This window comes from Palaemon carinicauda, chromosome 11 (genome assembly GCF_036898095.1).
Source record: "Palaemon carinicauda isolate YSFRI2023 chromosome 11, ASM3689809v2, whole genome shotgun sequence".
In the NCBI taxonomy this organism is placed as follows: Eukaryota; Metazoa; Arthropoda; class Malacostraca; order Decapoda; family Palaemonidae; genus Palaemon; species Palaemon carinicauda.
The window spans coordinates 143497882-143513864 of NC_090735.1; the positions used below are offsets into that span (position 1 = coordinate 143497882).

At 39.4% G+C, this 15983-nt stretch overlaps 1 protein-coding gene across 1 annotated transcript in view; it reads left to right on the forward strand.

Annotated features, from left to right (window-relative positions):
- Positions 1 to 15983, forward strand: part of LOC137650262 (actin-related protein 2/3 complex subunit 1A-B-like) — a 128690-nt gene that overhangs the window by 51829 nt on the left and 60878 nt on the right. Inside the window, exons 5-8 of the mRNA XM_068383564.1 lie at positions 6845 to 7017; positions 10352 to 10469; positions 12379 to 12557; positions 13084 to 13187. Of these exons, the coding sequence (XP_068239665.1) occupies positions 6845 to 7017; positions 10352 to 10469; positions 12379 to 12557; positions 13084 to 13187 (574 nt within the window). The remainder of the gene's footprint in view (positions 1 to 6844; positions 7018 to 10351; positions 10470 to 12378; positions 12558 to 13083; positions 13188 to 15983) is intronic.

Genomic DNA, 15983 nt, shown 5'->3' on the forward strand with positions numbered 1-15983 from the left:
TGTACATCATGAGCCTGGGGAAATTATTCCGGATTAGTATGTTTAATGCAGTAGAGGATTTGTTGCCTGATACCGTGAATGGAAATAGTACTGTACCTCCTTGTTCCCTGATAACCAAGGGCCAGACGAGCGGGTGGCAGTTCTAGCTAAAAAGGCCCTGAGAGTAGTGACTGGACACAGAGAAAGGATCCTGGGGAAGAAGGATAATCTTCCGAGGGGAGCACCTATTTTGCGGATCCTCATTTTTAGCTAGGAAAGCTTTGTCTGGAGAAAGGAGTACTTCGGCTGAAGGGAGGAAATCGATGTTTTCCGGGTTTCGTGAGAGAGCTGCTAGTTCTGATATTCCAGCACCTGAGGCCAAAGCCGTTAGAAATAAAGTCTTCCTAAGAAGAGTGATATAAGAGCAGGATTCATTGTCCGTGTCCGTCGCAAGTTTGAGGACATCGTTCAGAGACCAAGAGACCTTTTGTGGCCGAACCGAAGGTCGAAGCCTAGCACATGCTTTTGGAATAGATGAGAAATAGGAATCAGCTAGGTTAATGTTAAACCCAACAAGGAAGATCTTCTTCAAAGCTGACTTGATGGTGGTTAAAGTGCTAGCGGCTAGGCCTTTGTCAAATAGGAATCTCAAGAAAGAGATGGCTAAATACGGAGACATAAGAGTATGGTCTGAACTCTTAGGAAATCTGCTAGTTCTTAACGGCCGTATCATATTGACGAATTGTCGAGTCCCTTTTGTCTGATTCGATGAAGAGAACGTTTTCCGGGTCAACGTTCGCGTCTCTACGAGCTGCAAACTTCATGTAGTCCACAAAGTTAGAGTTTTGGCTATCCTTGAGGAATCTGACACAGTGAGTTTGGATTACTTGGGTCAGTTTGGGGAACGGGATCAGGAAGGGACAGAGTTTCAACTCGAGGAGGAGAGGAAACCAACTGTTCTTTGGCCAGTGAGGTGGCACTAAAGCCACTGCCCCCCAGAAGGAGCGTAGTTTGTGTAAAACTTTCATTAGAAGATTCGCTGAGGGAAATAGGTAAATCTTCTTCCAATGGTTCCAATCCAGGGTTAATGCATCCATGGCATAAGCCTGAGGGTCCAGGGTTGGGGTCACATAACAAGGAAGTTTGTGATTCATCTGAGTTGCGAATAGATCTACCTGGAGGCCCGGAACCAGCCTGAGTATCCACCGGAATGAAATTGTCTAGAGACCATTCTGACTCCAGTAGTTTCGTCCTGGATAGTGAGTCCGCTCTCACATTCTGGACTCCCGCTAGGTGAGTTGCTGACAGGAACCAGTTCTTTTCTGTTGCCCAGGCGAAGATAGTGACCAGGATCTGATTCAGGTTGGGTGACTTGGATCCGCCTCTGTTGACGCAGTGTACTACGTCTGTGCTGTCTGACACTACTCTGATGTGGGTCGACCTCGGAGGAGAGAGTCTCTTCAGGGTCAAGAACACTGCCATGGCTTCGAGAACATTGATATGAGACTGTTTCATGGCGGGTGACCAAGAGCCGTGAAACATCTGATGTTCGGAGTAATCCCCCCATCCACTTAGAGATGCGTCTGTATAGAATGTCACTTGTGGAGGTGGGAATTGTAGAGGAACCGATTTGGAGATGTTCTTCGGTTCGGACCATGGGCGTAGTCTCATTTTCAAGAGAGAGGGGATCTTCGAGACCTTGTCTCTTAAAGGTACTGTAGCTCTCTTTCTCCAAACTCGATTGATGTCTTTGAGTTTGGCTTTTAATAGGAGATCTGTTACTGAAGCGAATTGGAGAAGGCCAAGGATTCTTTCTAAAGCTCTTCTGGACACCTGTTTGTGTTTGAGAAAATTCTTGATCTTGGAAGCTATTTCTCTTACCTTTTTAGAAGGGAGAGACGACGTGTGCTTCGAAAGGTCCCACTGAATGCCTAACCATTCTAAGTGGCCTGATGGTTGCAGGCGGGACTTTTGGTGATTGACCCGAAATCCCAGGTTGGCGAGAAATCGAAGTACTTCCTTCGTAGCTCTGTTGCCTTCCATGGCCGACCGGGCCCAAATAAGCCAACCGTCCAGATAAGCAATGATCTGTATCCCTTGGTTCCTGAGTTGTTCGAACTCTGTCTCTCCCAGTTTCGTGAATATCCTGGGATCAATGTTGAGGCCGAAGGGCATGACTTTGAACGCCAAGGCTTTCCTGCCTAGGCGGAAACCCAGATAAGGAGAGAAGTTTCGAGCTATTGGCACATGATATTAGTCGTCGGTAAGGTCGATAGAGGTGGTGACGGCCCCCCGGGGAAGGAAGGTCCGTACCTGAGAGATAGTCAACATCCGGAACTTGTCGCAGAGAATGTAAGAGTTTAGCTTTGACAAGTCCAGGTCCACTCTCTATGCAGACGAGCCTTTCTTCGGAATTGTGAACAGGCGGCCTTGGAACTTCAATGATCGAACCCGTTTGATTGCTTTCTTCTTGAGTAACTCTGTGGTGTACTCTTTCAGGATGGAAGTGGGTTTCTGGGAGAAGGTCACTGGTGGAGGAGGAGAACCTTGTGGCCATTTCCACCCCAAACCTTTAGAGATTATGCTATGAGCCCACGGACTGAAGGTCCAATGGTCTCGAAAGTGGTAAAGTCTCCCCCCTACCGGGACCACCTCATTGTGAGGGAGTGAATCTAGGTCCTTTTCTTCCCCGAGCCCCCTTTGTCCTAGGTCCGCCTCGATGGCGGAACTGTCCTCTACCCCTGTAGCTTCCTCTCTGGTGTCCACGAAAGGAACCTGAGGGTTCGGAGCTAGGGTTGTATGCAGGCGAGGGCATCCAAACGGGGTTGGGTTGTGTACCTGGGGAATCGGTGAGGTAGACCACCTGTTGAGGGGAATTCGGATGCAGAGATGTCGAAGCAGAGGGAGACGAGACTGATGACGAGTGGGTAACTGACGATTGATGGCAGTGACCCCGGTTCGTCTTGTAAGGGGTCAATCTCTGCTTCTTCTTGAAGAAAGCTTGCTTTTGGGCTTCGACCTTCTTTTTGGCAGTGAGGCCCTGCCTCACCTGCAATTTTTGTTTGCTCTCTCATCATCTTGTAGAACCTTGTTCACCTCCTCCTGAGGGAAGAGGGTTTTACCCCAGCAGGAGGAAGCTATCAGCCTGTTCGGTTCATGTCCGATAGAGGCCTCAGACAGAACGTATTTCTTACAACTAACCCGAGCAGACCACAAAGCGTGTAGGTCGATTTGGTAGGACAGAGATAGGTTCTTCGTGAATATCCGAAACAAGGTCTCAGTGGGATAAAGCGAGGCTAGGGACTCCGCGAGGTGGGGTCCGTCTCTTTAAGAGCAGGCATGGCAGAACCTTCTTTGACAGCTTGAATAGTAAGACCTGTCAATTTATCCGCAATAGGCAAGGTAATAACGGGAGCAGTTGTAAATATGGCGTAGGCCCCATTGTGTGGAGTGAGCTTGGAATTAGCGTACCCCCAGGCCGACAACGTCCTGGCCCAGACAGCTTAGGCCTGCTCTTTAGGAAGTATTACCATTACCTTCAGTACCTTGTCTAACCTAACCAAGGCATGCTCTTTCAAACGAACGAATGTGTTGAATGGGAATTCTAGTCCCGGAGGGTAAATTCTAGGTTCTCTAGAGGGCGGACGCCTATGTCATCCAAAGTTATGGTACCATCTATATATGGTGCATGTAAGGCAAATCTCTATGGGTTGTTTTTATCGAAGGAGGTTACTTCGATGCGTCTGGGGCTGTAGGTGGAGACATCCGAGTTCCTGAACGGATCAGATTCGCCACCATAACTTTGAGCTCCGTCATAGCTCCTTGGCTTGCCCTAGAATGTGTTGTATCTGCTCTTTAACCATATCCCTGATCAGGTCGGCGGGGAAGGAGGGATCCTGAGCACGACCCGCTGACGAAGCCCTGGACTTAGCAGACTTCGTCTTTTAGCAGTCACGGTTTTATGTAAAGTAATATGAACATTAGGATCCTTTGAGGGTCCTAGGACTGGTGACGTAGATAATGGCAAAGCTGAAGGCTCAAAACTCATCACCACCTACCTGCTCGTCCATGAGGTCGATGTCCAACCCTAGAAAGGACACGTGCCCCTCCAATAAAGCTTCCTCTTCCGTTGGAATGGTTGCTCTAACCACCTCAATTAACGGGGCGCTGTCTCCAGTGGAACTGCCGCAGTAGTAGAGCCCGGGAACAGTCGAGAGACCATGTCTCCGTCGAGGAGATAGGGTCCGCCAGATGGAGCATTCCTTCAAAATCTTGACACCCAAGGGCGGAGAGCCGCTCTTGCAGCCCGGAGAGATTCATCATCATCCCGAAAGAGGTGAGGGGATTAGTGATGAAGGAGAAGACCGTTCTCCTCAATAAGCGATGTATACATATATCAAGAACAAATTAAATCACCGCCAGAGGATACCATTAGGAACAAATTAGAACCAACTTACATCATCGTTCAGGAGTAGGGAGGACAGCTCGTAGCAGCTTGTGCATGACTCCGGGAACCATACCATGTAGGCGGACCTTCTGTAAAAGAAAGGAGACATAAGTCTGGATGTTCCTTGAGACTCTGGTTAGTGATCCTATTCACAGGCTGGGATCAACCAAAGTATCTATACATTTGTACATGTATATAATATATATGTATATATTTATGCATATATTTAATTATATATATGTATATATATGGATAAATATCCATACAACATCGTGTTCAAATAGAAATAAATTTCTACTTCGTACTTGGGATCGAACGCTAGCCCCTTCTAATGAAAAAGCCAGGTCGAAACCAACCATGCCATGAGAGGCCATTTTACTGGATTACATTAATTATGTGTGTCTAACATGGTTCTATCATTGCTAGCTAGAGCTACAAAATAACAAATAACGTCAAGTAACCACGTACAGTAACATGTAACTATAAACCTCATCCGTAAAATAATGTTAACCTCGGTTCTGAACGACTGAGTGGTTCTGAACGACTGAGTGGTTCTGAACGACTGAGTGGTTCTGAACGTCTGAGTGATCTCCCGTGACAAAGGTCCGTAATAGTGAAATCGTGAACACCAGTGGTAAGATAATGTTAACTTCAATGATGAACGACTGAGTGATCTCCGGTGAAGCTGGAGATTCGGTGAAAAAGGACCGTAACAATGAAATTGTGATTAATCATGAAAAAAGTTCGTGTGCATAAGGCCGAAGCCAAAGTCTGACTGCCGGGTTTCACCGTTGCACTCCAAATATCTGACTTATTTCCCAACCCACTGAGTATCCATTATAGCGGAGTATAACTCAAGGCGGTGAACGTTCCGAAGAGAACGGAACTACGGGTAGCGGCATAAAGCGATCCCAAAATAATGACTCATACACTAACGGAACCTATTAATAATGCTAGCTATATTAACAGTAACCACATCAATAAAACGTAAATACCATCAAACGTAATATCATAACCCCGGAGAAGAAGAGGAGGCAGGGATAACTCGTAAGCGTATAAAAAGGAAAACGGGAAATCCACCTCTCCTTAATCGAGATTAAGAAAGAAAACGAGAGAAAGGATAACTCGTAACTGTAGTAACAGAAACCGAGAACTCCATGTTCACGCTCTCATGGTTACATTATAAAGAACCAAAAGCACACAATAATATGATATAAGAATAATGATAAAATTGTAATAACCAAGAACGAAGAATAACGACAGCGTGACAAATAAATAAAAAGATATACAGTAGTCTAAAATGACCACCTTCCCGAGGTGTGTACTTAAACTATAACAAAGGCAAGAACGTTATTCTTCGATCGTCCAAATTGGACTTGCTAGCAAAAAAATACCATAGTAAAAACAATAATAAAATAATGATAATAATAATGGTCATAAAACGTAAGTGATATAACCTAGATGACAGAGTACCAGATGGGCAATATTAACTTGAAATACTAGCGAAGCGAACCAATCCAACATGGCTGCCATCACAGAGGAAGGCCAATCCGCTTCCAAAATTAAAATCCACATTACTGGAAAAGCACAAATGCCGGGTACTGAAAAAAGCTGTCAAAACAAACTATGGTACTTAACATTGGTAAAGGTGAAGTAGCAGCGTCAGTCATGATGAATTAACACTCAACACGGGAAAAACACCGAAAGCACAAATAATACGACTATGCGGGCAAGTCCAAAACAGAAGGATGACCTAGAGGGCGCTCGTGTTGGGTGACGGGGCGTGGTCCAAGTGTGGTTTCTGGGGCCTTTGTTACGGCCCTTCCCTTTGATGAAGGAATTATCCGAATGGGAGACAGCCTGTGAATAGTGGTTTTCACACGCCCCTGATGTATACACGACACCCACGAGGTGCTCGCGCTAGGGTAGTAACCTCTGCATTCCATGCTTTTATCTTTCTCTGGTATATTTGGAAGATTTATATCAGAAAAGTGTAAAGAAGGACTTTTCACCGGCTGTCACAGGTCGACCCAGAAATAAGATTGTTATTGAACGTTGAATCGTTTGTTTCATGTAAATGCTCTGTGTATTGATAACAATTTTTAGGGTTCTTTAACTTTTTCATCATTTTTAAAATTTCAGGCTCGACTGAAAGGATTACTTTATATGATTCTTTTAACTGTTGCTGTCTTATATCTTTCTAAATACTGCACTCTACTTGGCAGTATAACAAACAGAATTATAGGTTTGTGTTTTTGGAACATGAATATTACTTACATATTTTTGGAGTTAGAAAACCCATTTTTTTAGAATTTTATACTATATTGTTACTTTATAATTACTATAATAGTTTTAAGATTATTATTAATTCCTGAAGCCAAAGGAGCAAGATTTTATTGTACTTTTTTCTCTGAACAGAAAACAAGTTTGCTGTTGGGTCAGGAGCTCGTTTAATCTCAGTGTGTTACTTTGAGCAAGAGAACAATTGGTGGGTTTCCAAACACATCAAGAAGCCCGTTCGATCAACTATTACAACTCTTGACTGGCATCCTAATAATGTGCTCTTGGCTGCTGGAGCTGCTGACTTTAAGGTTAGAATTTTATTCTTATTAGATGTAATGAAGAGCTGACTGTCAGCCAGTTTTGGTATACTGTATGATAATGAATTGAATTTGTGGTCTGTCAACCTGTTAAGATTCCAAGATAATTACTTAACTTTGCCTGTCTGGATTATTGTCATTACAATTTTAAGAGGAAGTGAAGAGAGCACTTGATGAAACAAAAGCAGGAAAAGCTCCTGCTATGGATGGTATGAGGACTTAGATGTTAAAGGAATGGTGTGTACGTGTTCTTGGATGGTTGGTGAGATTGTTTAATATGTTGTATGCTGTCAATAATGCAAGTTAACTATACAAAGGTAAGGTAGATGTGCTTGAGTGTTTAAATTCTATAGGCATTAGTTTGTTAGTATATGATAGTGTTGATTAATAGGATTAAGGGTTAAACAGATGATGCAATCTTAGAAGTGCAGGGTAGCTTTAGAAGAGGTAGTGGATGTATAAATCAGGGTCTTATAGTTGGGTAGATATGTGATAAGTATTTAGCAAAAGTTAAGGAGGTATAATTTGCATTTATAGATATGGAGAAAGTTTATGGTAGAGTTGATAGTGATGTGATGTGGAATGTGATAAGGTTATATGTAATTGGTGGAAGGTTGTTGCAAACCATGAAGAGTTTATACGTAGGAAGTTAAGTGTGTGTGTATATGATAGTGTTGATTAATAGGATTAAGGGTTAAACAGATGATGCAATCTTAGAAGTGCAGGGTAGCTTTAGAAGAGGTAGTGGATGTATAAATCAGGGTCTTATAGTTGGGTAGATATGTGATAAGTATTTAGCAAAAGTTAAGGAGGTATAATTTGCATTTATAGATATGGAGAAAGTTTATGGTAGAGTTGATAGTGATGTGATGTGGAATGTGATAAGGTTATATGTAATTGGTGGAAGGTTGTTGCAAACCATGAAGAGTTTATACGTAGGAAGTTAAGTGTGTGTGTATATGATAGTGTTGATTAATAGGATTAAGGGTTAAACAGATGATGCAATCTTAGAAGTGCAGGGTAGCTTTAGAAGAGGTAGTGGATGTATAAATCAGGGTCTTATAGTTGGGTAGATATGTGATAAGTATTTAGCAAAAGTTAAGGAGGTATAATTTGCATTTATAGATATGGAGAAAGTTTATGGTAGAGTTGATAGTGATGTGATGTGGAATGTGATAAGGTTATATGTAATTGGTGGAAGGTTGTTGCAAACCATGAAGAGTTTATACGTAGGAAGTTAAGTGTGTGTTAGGCTAGGGAATGAATTGAGCGAGTGGGCTTAGGCAATGATGTGTTATGTCGCCATGGTTGTTCAATTTGTTTGTTGATGGAGCTGTAAGAGAGGCGATTACCTGAGTGCTTGGTCGAGGATTGTGATTGATAGATGTGAGTGATCATGAGTGGAAGGGGAATCGGTTGTTGTTTGCAGATGATACTGAATTGGTTGCAGACTTGGAGGAGATGTTTTGTTGATTAGTAACAGAGTTTGGAAGGGTGTGTGAAAGAAGGAAGTTGTGAGTTAATATAAGTAAGAGTAAGGTTAAGATGTGCACAAGAATTGAGGGTGGTGCTAGATTGAATGTCATATTTAATGGAGATTTACTTGAAGTAGATCAGTTAAAGTGTTTCAGTTCTGTTGTTGCAAATGATGGTGGAAGCAGTTATACATCAGAGAGTGAGTGAAGGATGTAAAGTGTTGAGGGCAGTGAAGGGAATGGTAAGGAAGAGAGGGTTGGGAATGAATGTGAAGAGAGTTCTATATAAGAAAGTCATTGTATCAATTGTGACGTATGGATCAGAGTTGTGGAGAATGAAAGTGACAGAGACAGAAATTGAATGTGTTCAAGACAAAGTATCTGAGGAGAATGGCTGGTGTATTTCGATTGGATAGGGTTAGCAACTAAGTAGTAAGAGTGAGAATGGGTTTCAGGAATGAACTAGCTGCTAGAGTGGGTATGAATATGTTTAGGTAGTTTGGATATGTAGAGAGGATGGAAGATGTTTGTCTGCTAAAGAAGGTGATAAATGCAAAAGTTGATGGGAGAACTGCAAGAGGAAGGCCAAGATTTAGGTGAATGAATGAATAATTTCCTTAGTGACAGGTAGATAGATGCGAGGGGGGCAAAAGATCATGCTCGGAATAAAAATGAATGGTGAGCGATTGTGACGCAGTTCCTAAAGGCCCTGCTTCTACCTAGGGTCACCTTGGTAATTGCTGAGGTAGCGCTAGTAGGGGAGTCAGCATGGGAAGCTTCATTTGTGGTGGAAGAATGGGGAGGATTGGGCTGTAGAAACCCTAGCAATACCAGCTAAACTTGGCTAAGTCCCTTGTCAAGCAAGGAAGAACAAGCAGGAAATAAAACTCAGTTTTTTTTCTTTGGATGTTGGCTACTTCCCACAATTGGGGGAAGTGCAAGGATAGATAGACCATTATGACTAACACATACATTTATACGAGTGTTTTTTTAGGTATGTAAGGCTGTTTTGTGAAGAAATAGACCACAGGATAGGGCTCTTTGTTTATGTTTCCTTACTGTTAAACAAAAAAATATGATTTGCACTTCAAAAATCAAAATTTTTATAAGAAGCTTTATCATAGAAATGCTTACCTGTTAGTCATTTAAGTAATAAGCATTTATAATTTTTAAAACTGTTTTCATATAAAGCATAGAAATATCTGATTAGTCAAACAAAAGTTTTAATATATCTTGGTCTTTTTTTCATTTACAAATAATTTTTTAGTTTTTTAATTTGTTTGTTCATTAATAAGGTACAGTAGTCTACCTTTCTCAAATACAGTATATACTGTATATATTATTTTTATTTTCAAGCAAAGGTTATTATATCTAATTGACTGTGCTTTTTAAAAGATTCAGATTTGTGTTGTTATATTTTGGAAGCTCATGCCTTCTTGTTTAATGTCGCACAGTTTTGACAAATACCATAAAAAGTACTTATTTATGAAAAAAATTTTTACAATAAGTTTTATAACTTTCGTGATTATAATTAGGCTACAGGACTTTATTTTGTTGGGGGGCTTTTGCTCTAGTTCCAACCATTTGTTTTATGTCAAGGGATGTAATCTCAAATTGGAAAGGAGTCTAATGATAGAATAGAGCAATGTATGGAAGTTTATGATTCACGTTACCGTAGTGGTTTTATGATTTTTTTCTATTTTATAAAAAAAATTTTTTTGGACCAATAACAGAAAACTGGACAGATAAATTGCATAACGTAATAAATATACTTTTGTAATTTCAACATGTTGAATAGTCTTAAGCTTATATTTTAATTTAAGTGAGGAAAAAAAAATTCTATATTGCAGGTGCGTATCTTCTCTGCCTGGATCAAGGACATAGAACCAAAACCCACCCCTACCCCTTGGGGAGCTAAGATGCCTCTAGGCCAGCTTATGACTGAGTTCTCAAATTCCACTGGAGGAGGTTAGTACAATGTTTTTGCTTTCATTGCTTATTACGTACTCTTAGCTCTGCTTCATTTTGTGTTTTACGTACGCTTCAATATTCATTCAATTTGATAATGTATTTTGTGCTTTTCATGATCTTTGGTTTTTATTAGAGATGTGCCGATACCCAATTTTCTTCTAGGCCGATACCAATACCCATTTTTTCTCTAGACTGATACTCCGATAATTTGAAAATTCTTTCTAATGATTGTATGATTTGATGACTGACTTTCCAACCTTTTCAGTGTGTGAGGCATCATAAGGCCTATTCAGTAAACAGTACATGCCAAGTACTTTTTGGTATCTTATGTTGATGGAGTGGTGAGAGAGGTGAATGCTCGAGTGCTTGGACGAGGATTAAAACTGGTAGACGAGAATGACCATGAATGGGAGTTAAATCAGTTGTTGTTTGCGGATGATACTGTACTGGTTGCAGACACAGAAGAGAAGCTTGGCCGATTAGTGACAGAATTTGGAACTGTGTGTGAGAGAAGGAAGTTGAGAGTTAATGTGGGTAAGAGTAAGGTTATGAGATGTACGGGAAGGGAAGGTGGTGCAAGGTTGAATGTCATGTTGAATGGAGAGTTACTTGAGGAGGTGGATCAGTTTAAGTACTTGGGGTCTGTTGTTGCAGCAAATGGTGGAGTGGAAGCAGATGTACGTCAGAGAGTGAATGAAGGTTGCAAAGTGTTGGGGGCAGTTAAGGGAGCAGTAAAAAATAGAGGGTTGGGCATGAATGTAAAAAGAGTTCTATATGAGAAAGTGATTGTACCAACTGTGATGTATGGATCAGAGTTGTGGGGAATGAAAGTGACGGAGAGACAGAAATTGAATGTGTTTGAGATGAAGTGTCTAAGGAGTATGGCTGGTGTATCTTGAGTAGATAGGGTTAGGAACGAAGTGGTGAGAGTGAGAACGGGTGTAAGAAATTAGTTAGCAGGTAGAGTGGATATGAATGTGTTGAGGTGGTTTGGCCATGTTGAGAGAATGGAAAATGGCTGATGAATGCAAGAGTTGATGGGAGAAGTACAAGAGGAAGGCCAAGGTTTGGGTGGATGGATGGAGTGAAGGAAGCTCTGGGTGATAGGAGGATAGATGAGAGAGAGGCAAGAGAGCGTGCTAGAAATAGGAATGAATGGCGAGCAATTGTGACGCAGTTCCGGTAGGCCCTGGTTCTGCCTCCGATGCCTTAGATGACCGCGGAGGTAGCATCAGTAGGGGACTCAGCATTATGAAGCTTCATCTGTGGTGGATAATGTGGGAGGTTGGGCTGTGGCACCCTAGCAGTACCAGCTGAACTCGGTTGAGTCCCTTGTTAGGCTGGAGGAACGTAGAGAGTAGAGGTCCCCTTTTTTGTTTTGTTTCATTTGTTGAAGTCGGCTATCCCCCAAAATTGGGGGAAGTGCCTTGGTATATGTATGTATGTATTTGACATAAAAAGAGTGTATTAAAGATTGTTTTGTTTAAAACCTGTTAAACTATGGCTGTGACCATGGCAATGACAAAATCTTATCTTGAATCTAAAGCCCTTCCCAATATGAATTTTTTTATTACTGAATATTATAATATCAGTTCAATAAGATCACTGGACTAGAAAAAATAGCTGTTCATAAGTAGAGTAATGAATTACTTGCATTTGAGAATTTAGTCTTAACGAGAAGAGCTGAAGTGGTAGCTTTACTAATGGAAAAAGATAATAGATTTCCATTTCCAATGATAGAACATTCATTAGAGTTTGTCAATATTCCATTATTTTTTATGTTGGTATGAGTTGGTGTGAATATAGTAAATCAATCTATAAACGATATAAACATTGACATCTGTTGTACTCTTGTTATTATAAAATATCATCACATTGCCTTTACAAAACTGTTTTATTTTTTCAGGTGGCTGGGTGCATAGTGTCAGCTTTTCTTCAGATGGAAACCGTGTGTGTTGGGTTGGTCATGATTCCAGTCTTACTGTTGCAGATGCTGGAAAGGAAATGTCCAAAACTCAGCTAAAGACTGAATACTTACCTTTTACAGCTGTGTCTTGGATTGCTCTTAATTCATTGGTGGCAGTTGTGAGTACAATTGATTTACATACATAATGTAACTTTAGATACCTGCATTCAAAAAACTCTCTAACAATTTGAACTTATTTATCCTCTATTAAAAAATAATTAAGTTTTGTATGACAAAAAAGGGCAACATAATTCTAGTGTTCACAGTAACCATCATTATACAGTTAGGTTAGGTTCCTTACAAATAGATTACGACAAGATAATTGATCGTTGAACAATGTCATGGTTTTATAAATACATAATATTATGGTTCTAGCCATTCTATAGTCGTAAAAAAATTAAAACAATAAGAGCCTCTACAAACTCTAGAATTCTCATTTGTATAAATGTTATGTAATTAAATTTTAAAGAATAGGAATTGCATGAATAAAAGAGAATAAAAATTATAATTACTCAATGAGAGCTAATAGCTAATTTCATACTGGAATATTTTTCTTAACATATTTGAATATCACTGCAGTAGGATTCCTTTGTTCCTTTGTCATTAAAATTTAGTAGCTTTATTATGCCCAATTTTTGTCCTCAGGGTCATGGGTGCTGCCCAATGCTGTATTCTGTTGATGAGACAGGGAAATTGATCTTTGTTAGCAAGCTTGATGTTGCACAAAAGAAGGAAACTGGAAGTTTAAGGTAAGTTTTATTTTGAAGTTCTTAATTTTTCTGATAAGCATTGATAATTGAAACATTGAATGAAAGATTGAGGGATGGGCGAAGAGTGCAAGAATTGTGTTTTGTTTGAAACGGAGAGTAACGGGAAATATGGGATCATTAGATGTCCTAATAGGGTACACTTAAAACATTATTTTCTCACATTTTCAATATTCCAATTTTAAGCATAAACTAGGGAATAATATTCTTTTTATAATACATTTTGACAGGAAGTTTTCTTGTAATTAAAAGGGCCAATAGATTAATTCATGCATACAAGCTGAAATTTAATGTAAATTCACTGTACTGCTGTTGTAGTGTTATGAAAAGGGTTTGTAAATTATGAATAATGGTTATTTGATTATTTGCAGTGTTCATTTTTTAAAAATCAATTGACAACATACCAATATTTAATGTTATTGTTTATGTGTTTTAGTTATTTTATTGTTAAACTTCTTTTCTTTGGTGTAGATTATGTTTATTGATCCCTGGTATTTCTTTAGATTGAATCTAAATTTCTTACAAACAGTGTTTGTGATTTGTGTTTTTGAATTATCTTGTGATAGTATTTTATTTCTTCTGATATCCTTGTAATGTTTGTTTGTGTTGTCCATTGTCCAAATGTAGTGGAGTACATGTACTGTGTGTATGAAAAGGATGGAAATGATTTACTGATTTGCATATGAAAATGTGTGTACCCTTCTGATGCTATAGCCTGTCAGCTATTATTGAGAGTAAGTCCATCACAGTTTTTATTTGGAGGTAATCCCTGAGCTGCATAATTCTGATGTATAAATCCTAAATTACGTAGGAAGTTTAAAAATATATTTTATAAAGTCCCAAATCAGAATGGGTTCCTCTCATCTTTGATGGCATATGAAATGCACAGAAATGTAGGGTATGTCCTTCTTTATACGTAATGCATACTTTTTTATACTAAATAATATGGGCCATTGAGTTGCTGCTAAAACTTTCCAAAGAAATTGTTCTTTTAAAATTAATTTCTGACGATATGCTTTCATTAATTTCAATAGAGCAGATGTGAAAAAATTGCAGTAGACTGTCTTAAGATTTTATTATCTGAAAGATGGCAAAAAAGAGAGAATCATTTTGTGCTCCCCAAAACCTACTTGTAGTTTATTATGCACTTAGCTGAAGCTATTGCCACTAAGAAAAGTATTTAACCAAGGAATCTGTAAATGAAAGATTTTCCAATGGCTTGAAAGCCAAACATTTTAATTACTGTAAAACCACGTCCAACTTACAAAGAAATAGACCTGACTACTTGGGGCTTTTTGATATTAAAATCCATGAACACATCTACTATAATACCTAAAACAGATATATCTAATCCCAGATGCTTCAGTACAGAATTAACCATTAATCTACTGTATATCCCTTAATGGTTGAAGTTGATAGTTTTTCATTGAAATAGAAACTTAAAGATTTAGAAATGTAATGCTAGCTAGTAATCATTGATACATTCTTGGATTGGCACCACTCAAAATAAGCATTTCAGTGTATTGGATATAGAATAATGGTAAATTGAGTTTTAGAACTTATGAAAGACAATCTAGAGGGCTGCAAGGACTGGTTTGGAGAAAAGTGATGGATAGTCTCTGTATAGTTAGATGCAGGATCTATAGAATACAATTTATCTCGTGTACTTTAAAGTTCGTCTATGACATGAAATGTTATTTCTAAAAGTAAAAGATATTTTTTTTTTTAAATGCTTGTGTTAAGAAGAGGTGGAATATACAGATCCAGCTATCAAACTATCTTTTGCTTCAATTTAGATGTCACATAGAGCAACTACAGTATAATAACAGAAAAAACAAATACAGTAAATCCAATATAATGCTGTATTTTATACAGTCAGACTCATAAAGGTTCTTACAACCTGAGAGTAAGAAATTACCACGCTAAAGTAAACCTGTGATGAAATAGAGACTTGAGCTTGTAAGCCAACGAAAATGCACTGTCATATGTATTAATCACTTGATGCAACCTACCAACTGAGCTGAAATATTACCAGTACCAAACATTTTTCAAATGTGACAACGATATGAAACCATATCTCAAACTAAGTCAATATTTTTAAGCTCGCTTACTAGCGAGAGGTGGAATATAAGGATCAAGCTACCAAACTCGGTATTGTGGTAATGCAGTGGTTAAGCTGCAGAAGGAGTACAGTAAGTTGAGACATTGAGACTCCGAGAGAAACATTCAAAACAATTACTTAAGGATCACTAAGGAAGTAGACCTGACTAATGAAGTTTGGGTAGTTCAAGCAACCAGGAAGGCAAGTCGAACTTACCACTCACAAGAGAAGGCTCGCAAGCCTTTGAGAATAAAAAGGAAGTTAAATAAGCTAAAACCTAAACTGGTTGATCACTACCTAGGTTGGTAGGTGAGAATGACATGTCATAATATTATCCACTCCATAAACCAAAGACTTCTATTTGATTACCAACAGCATCTGGTGTTCCCAGGTTGTCAGTCGCCCATCCAAGTACTGACCAAACCCAGCATTGCTTAACTCGTTGACCAGACGAGAAGCAGTTTTTCAGCGTTATACGGCCGGTGACTTCTCTCTTTGTAATTCCCCTTGAAAAAAACTTTCCTCAGCTGTTATTAGACACACAAGGCTGCCATTTTTAAACATTGTATAATTTTTACCAGTGTGCAGAGTATACTCTCCTTTTCCATAACTACTAACTTTAAATCATAATTGCTAATAGGAACAGTTAGATATCATACTCCTCACAATGGATAAAC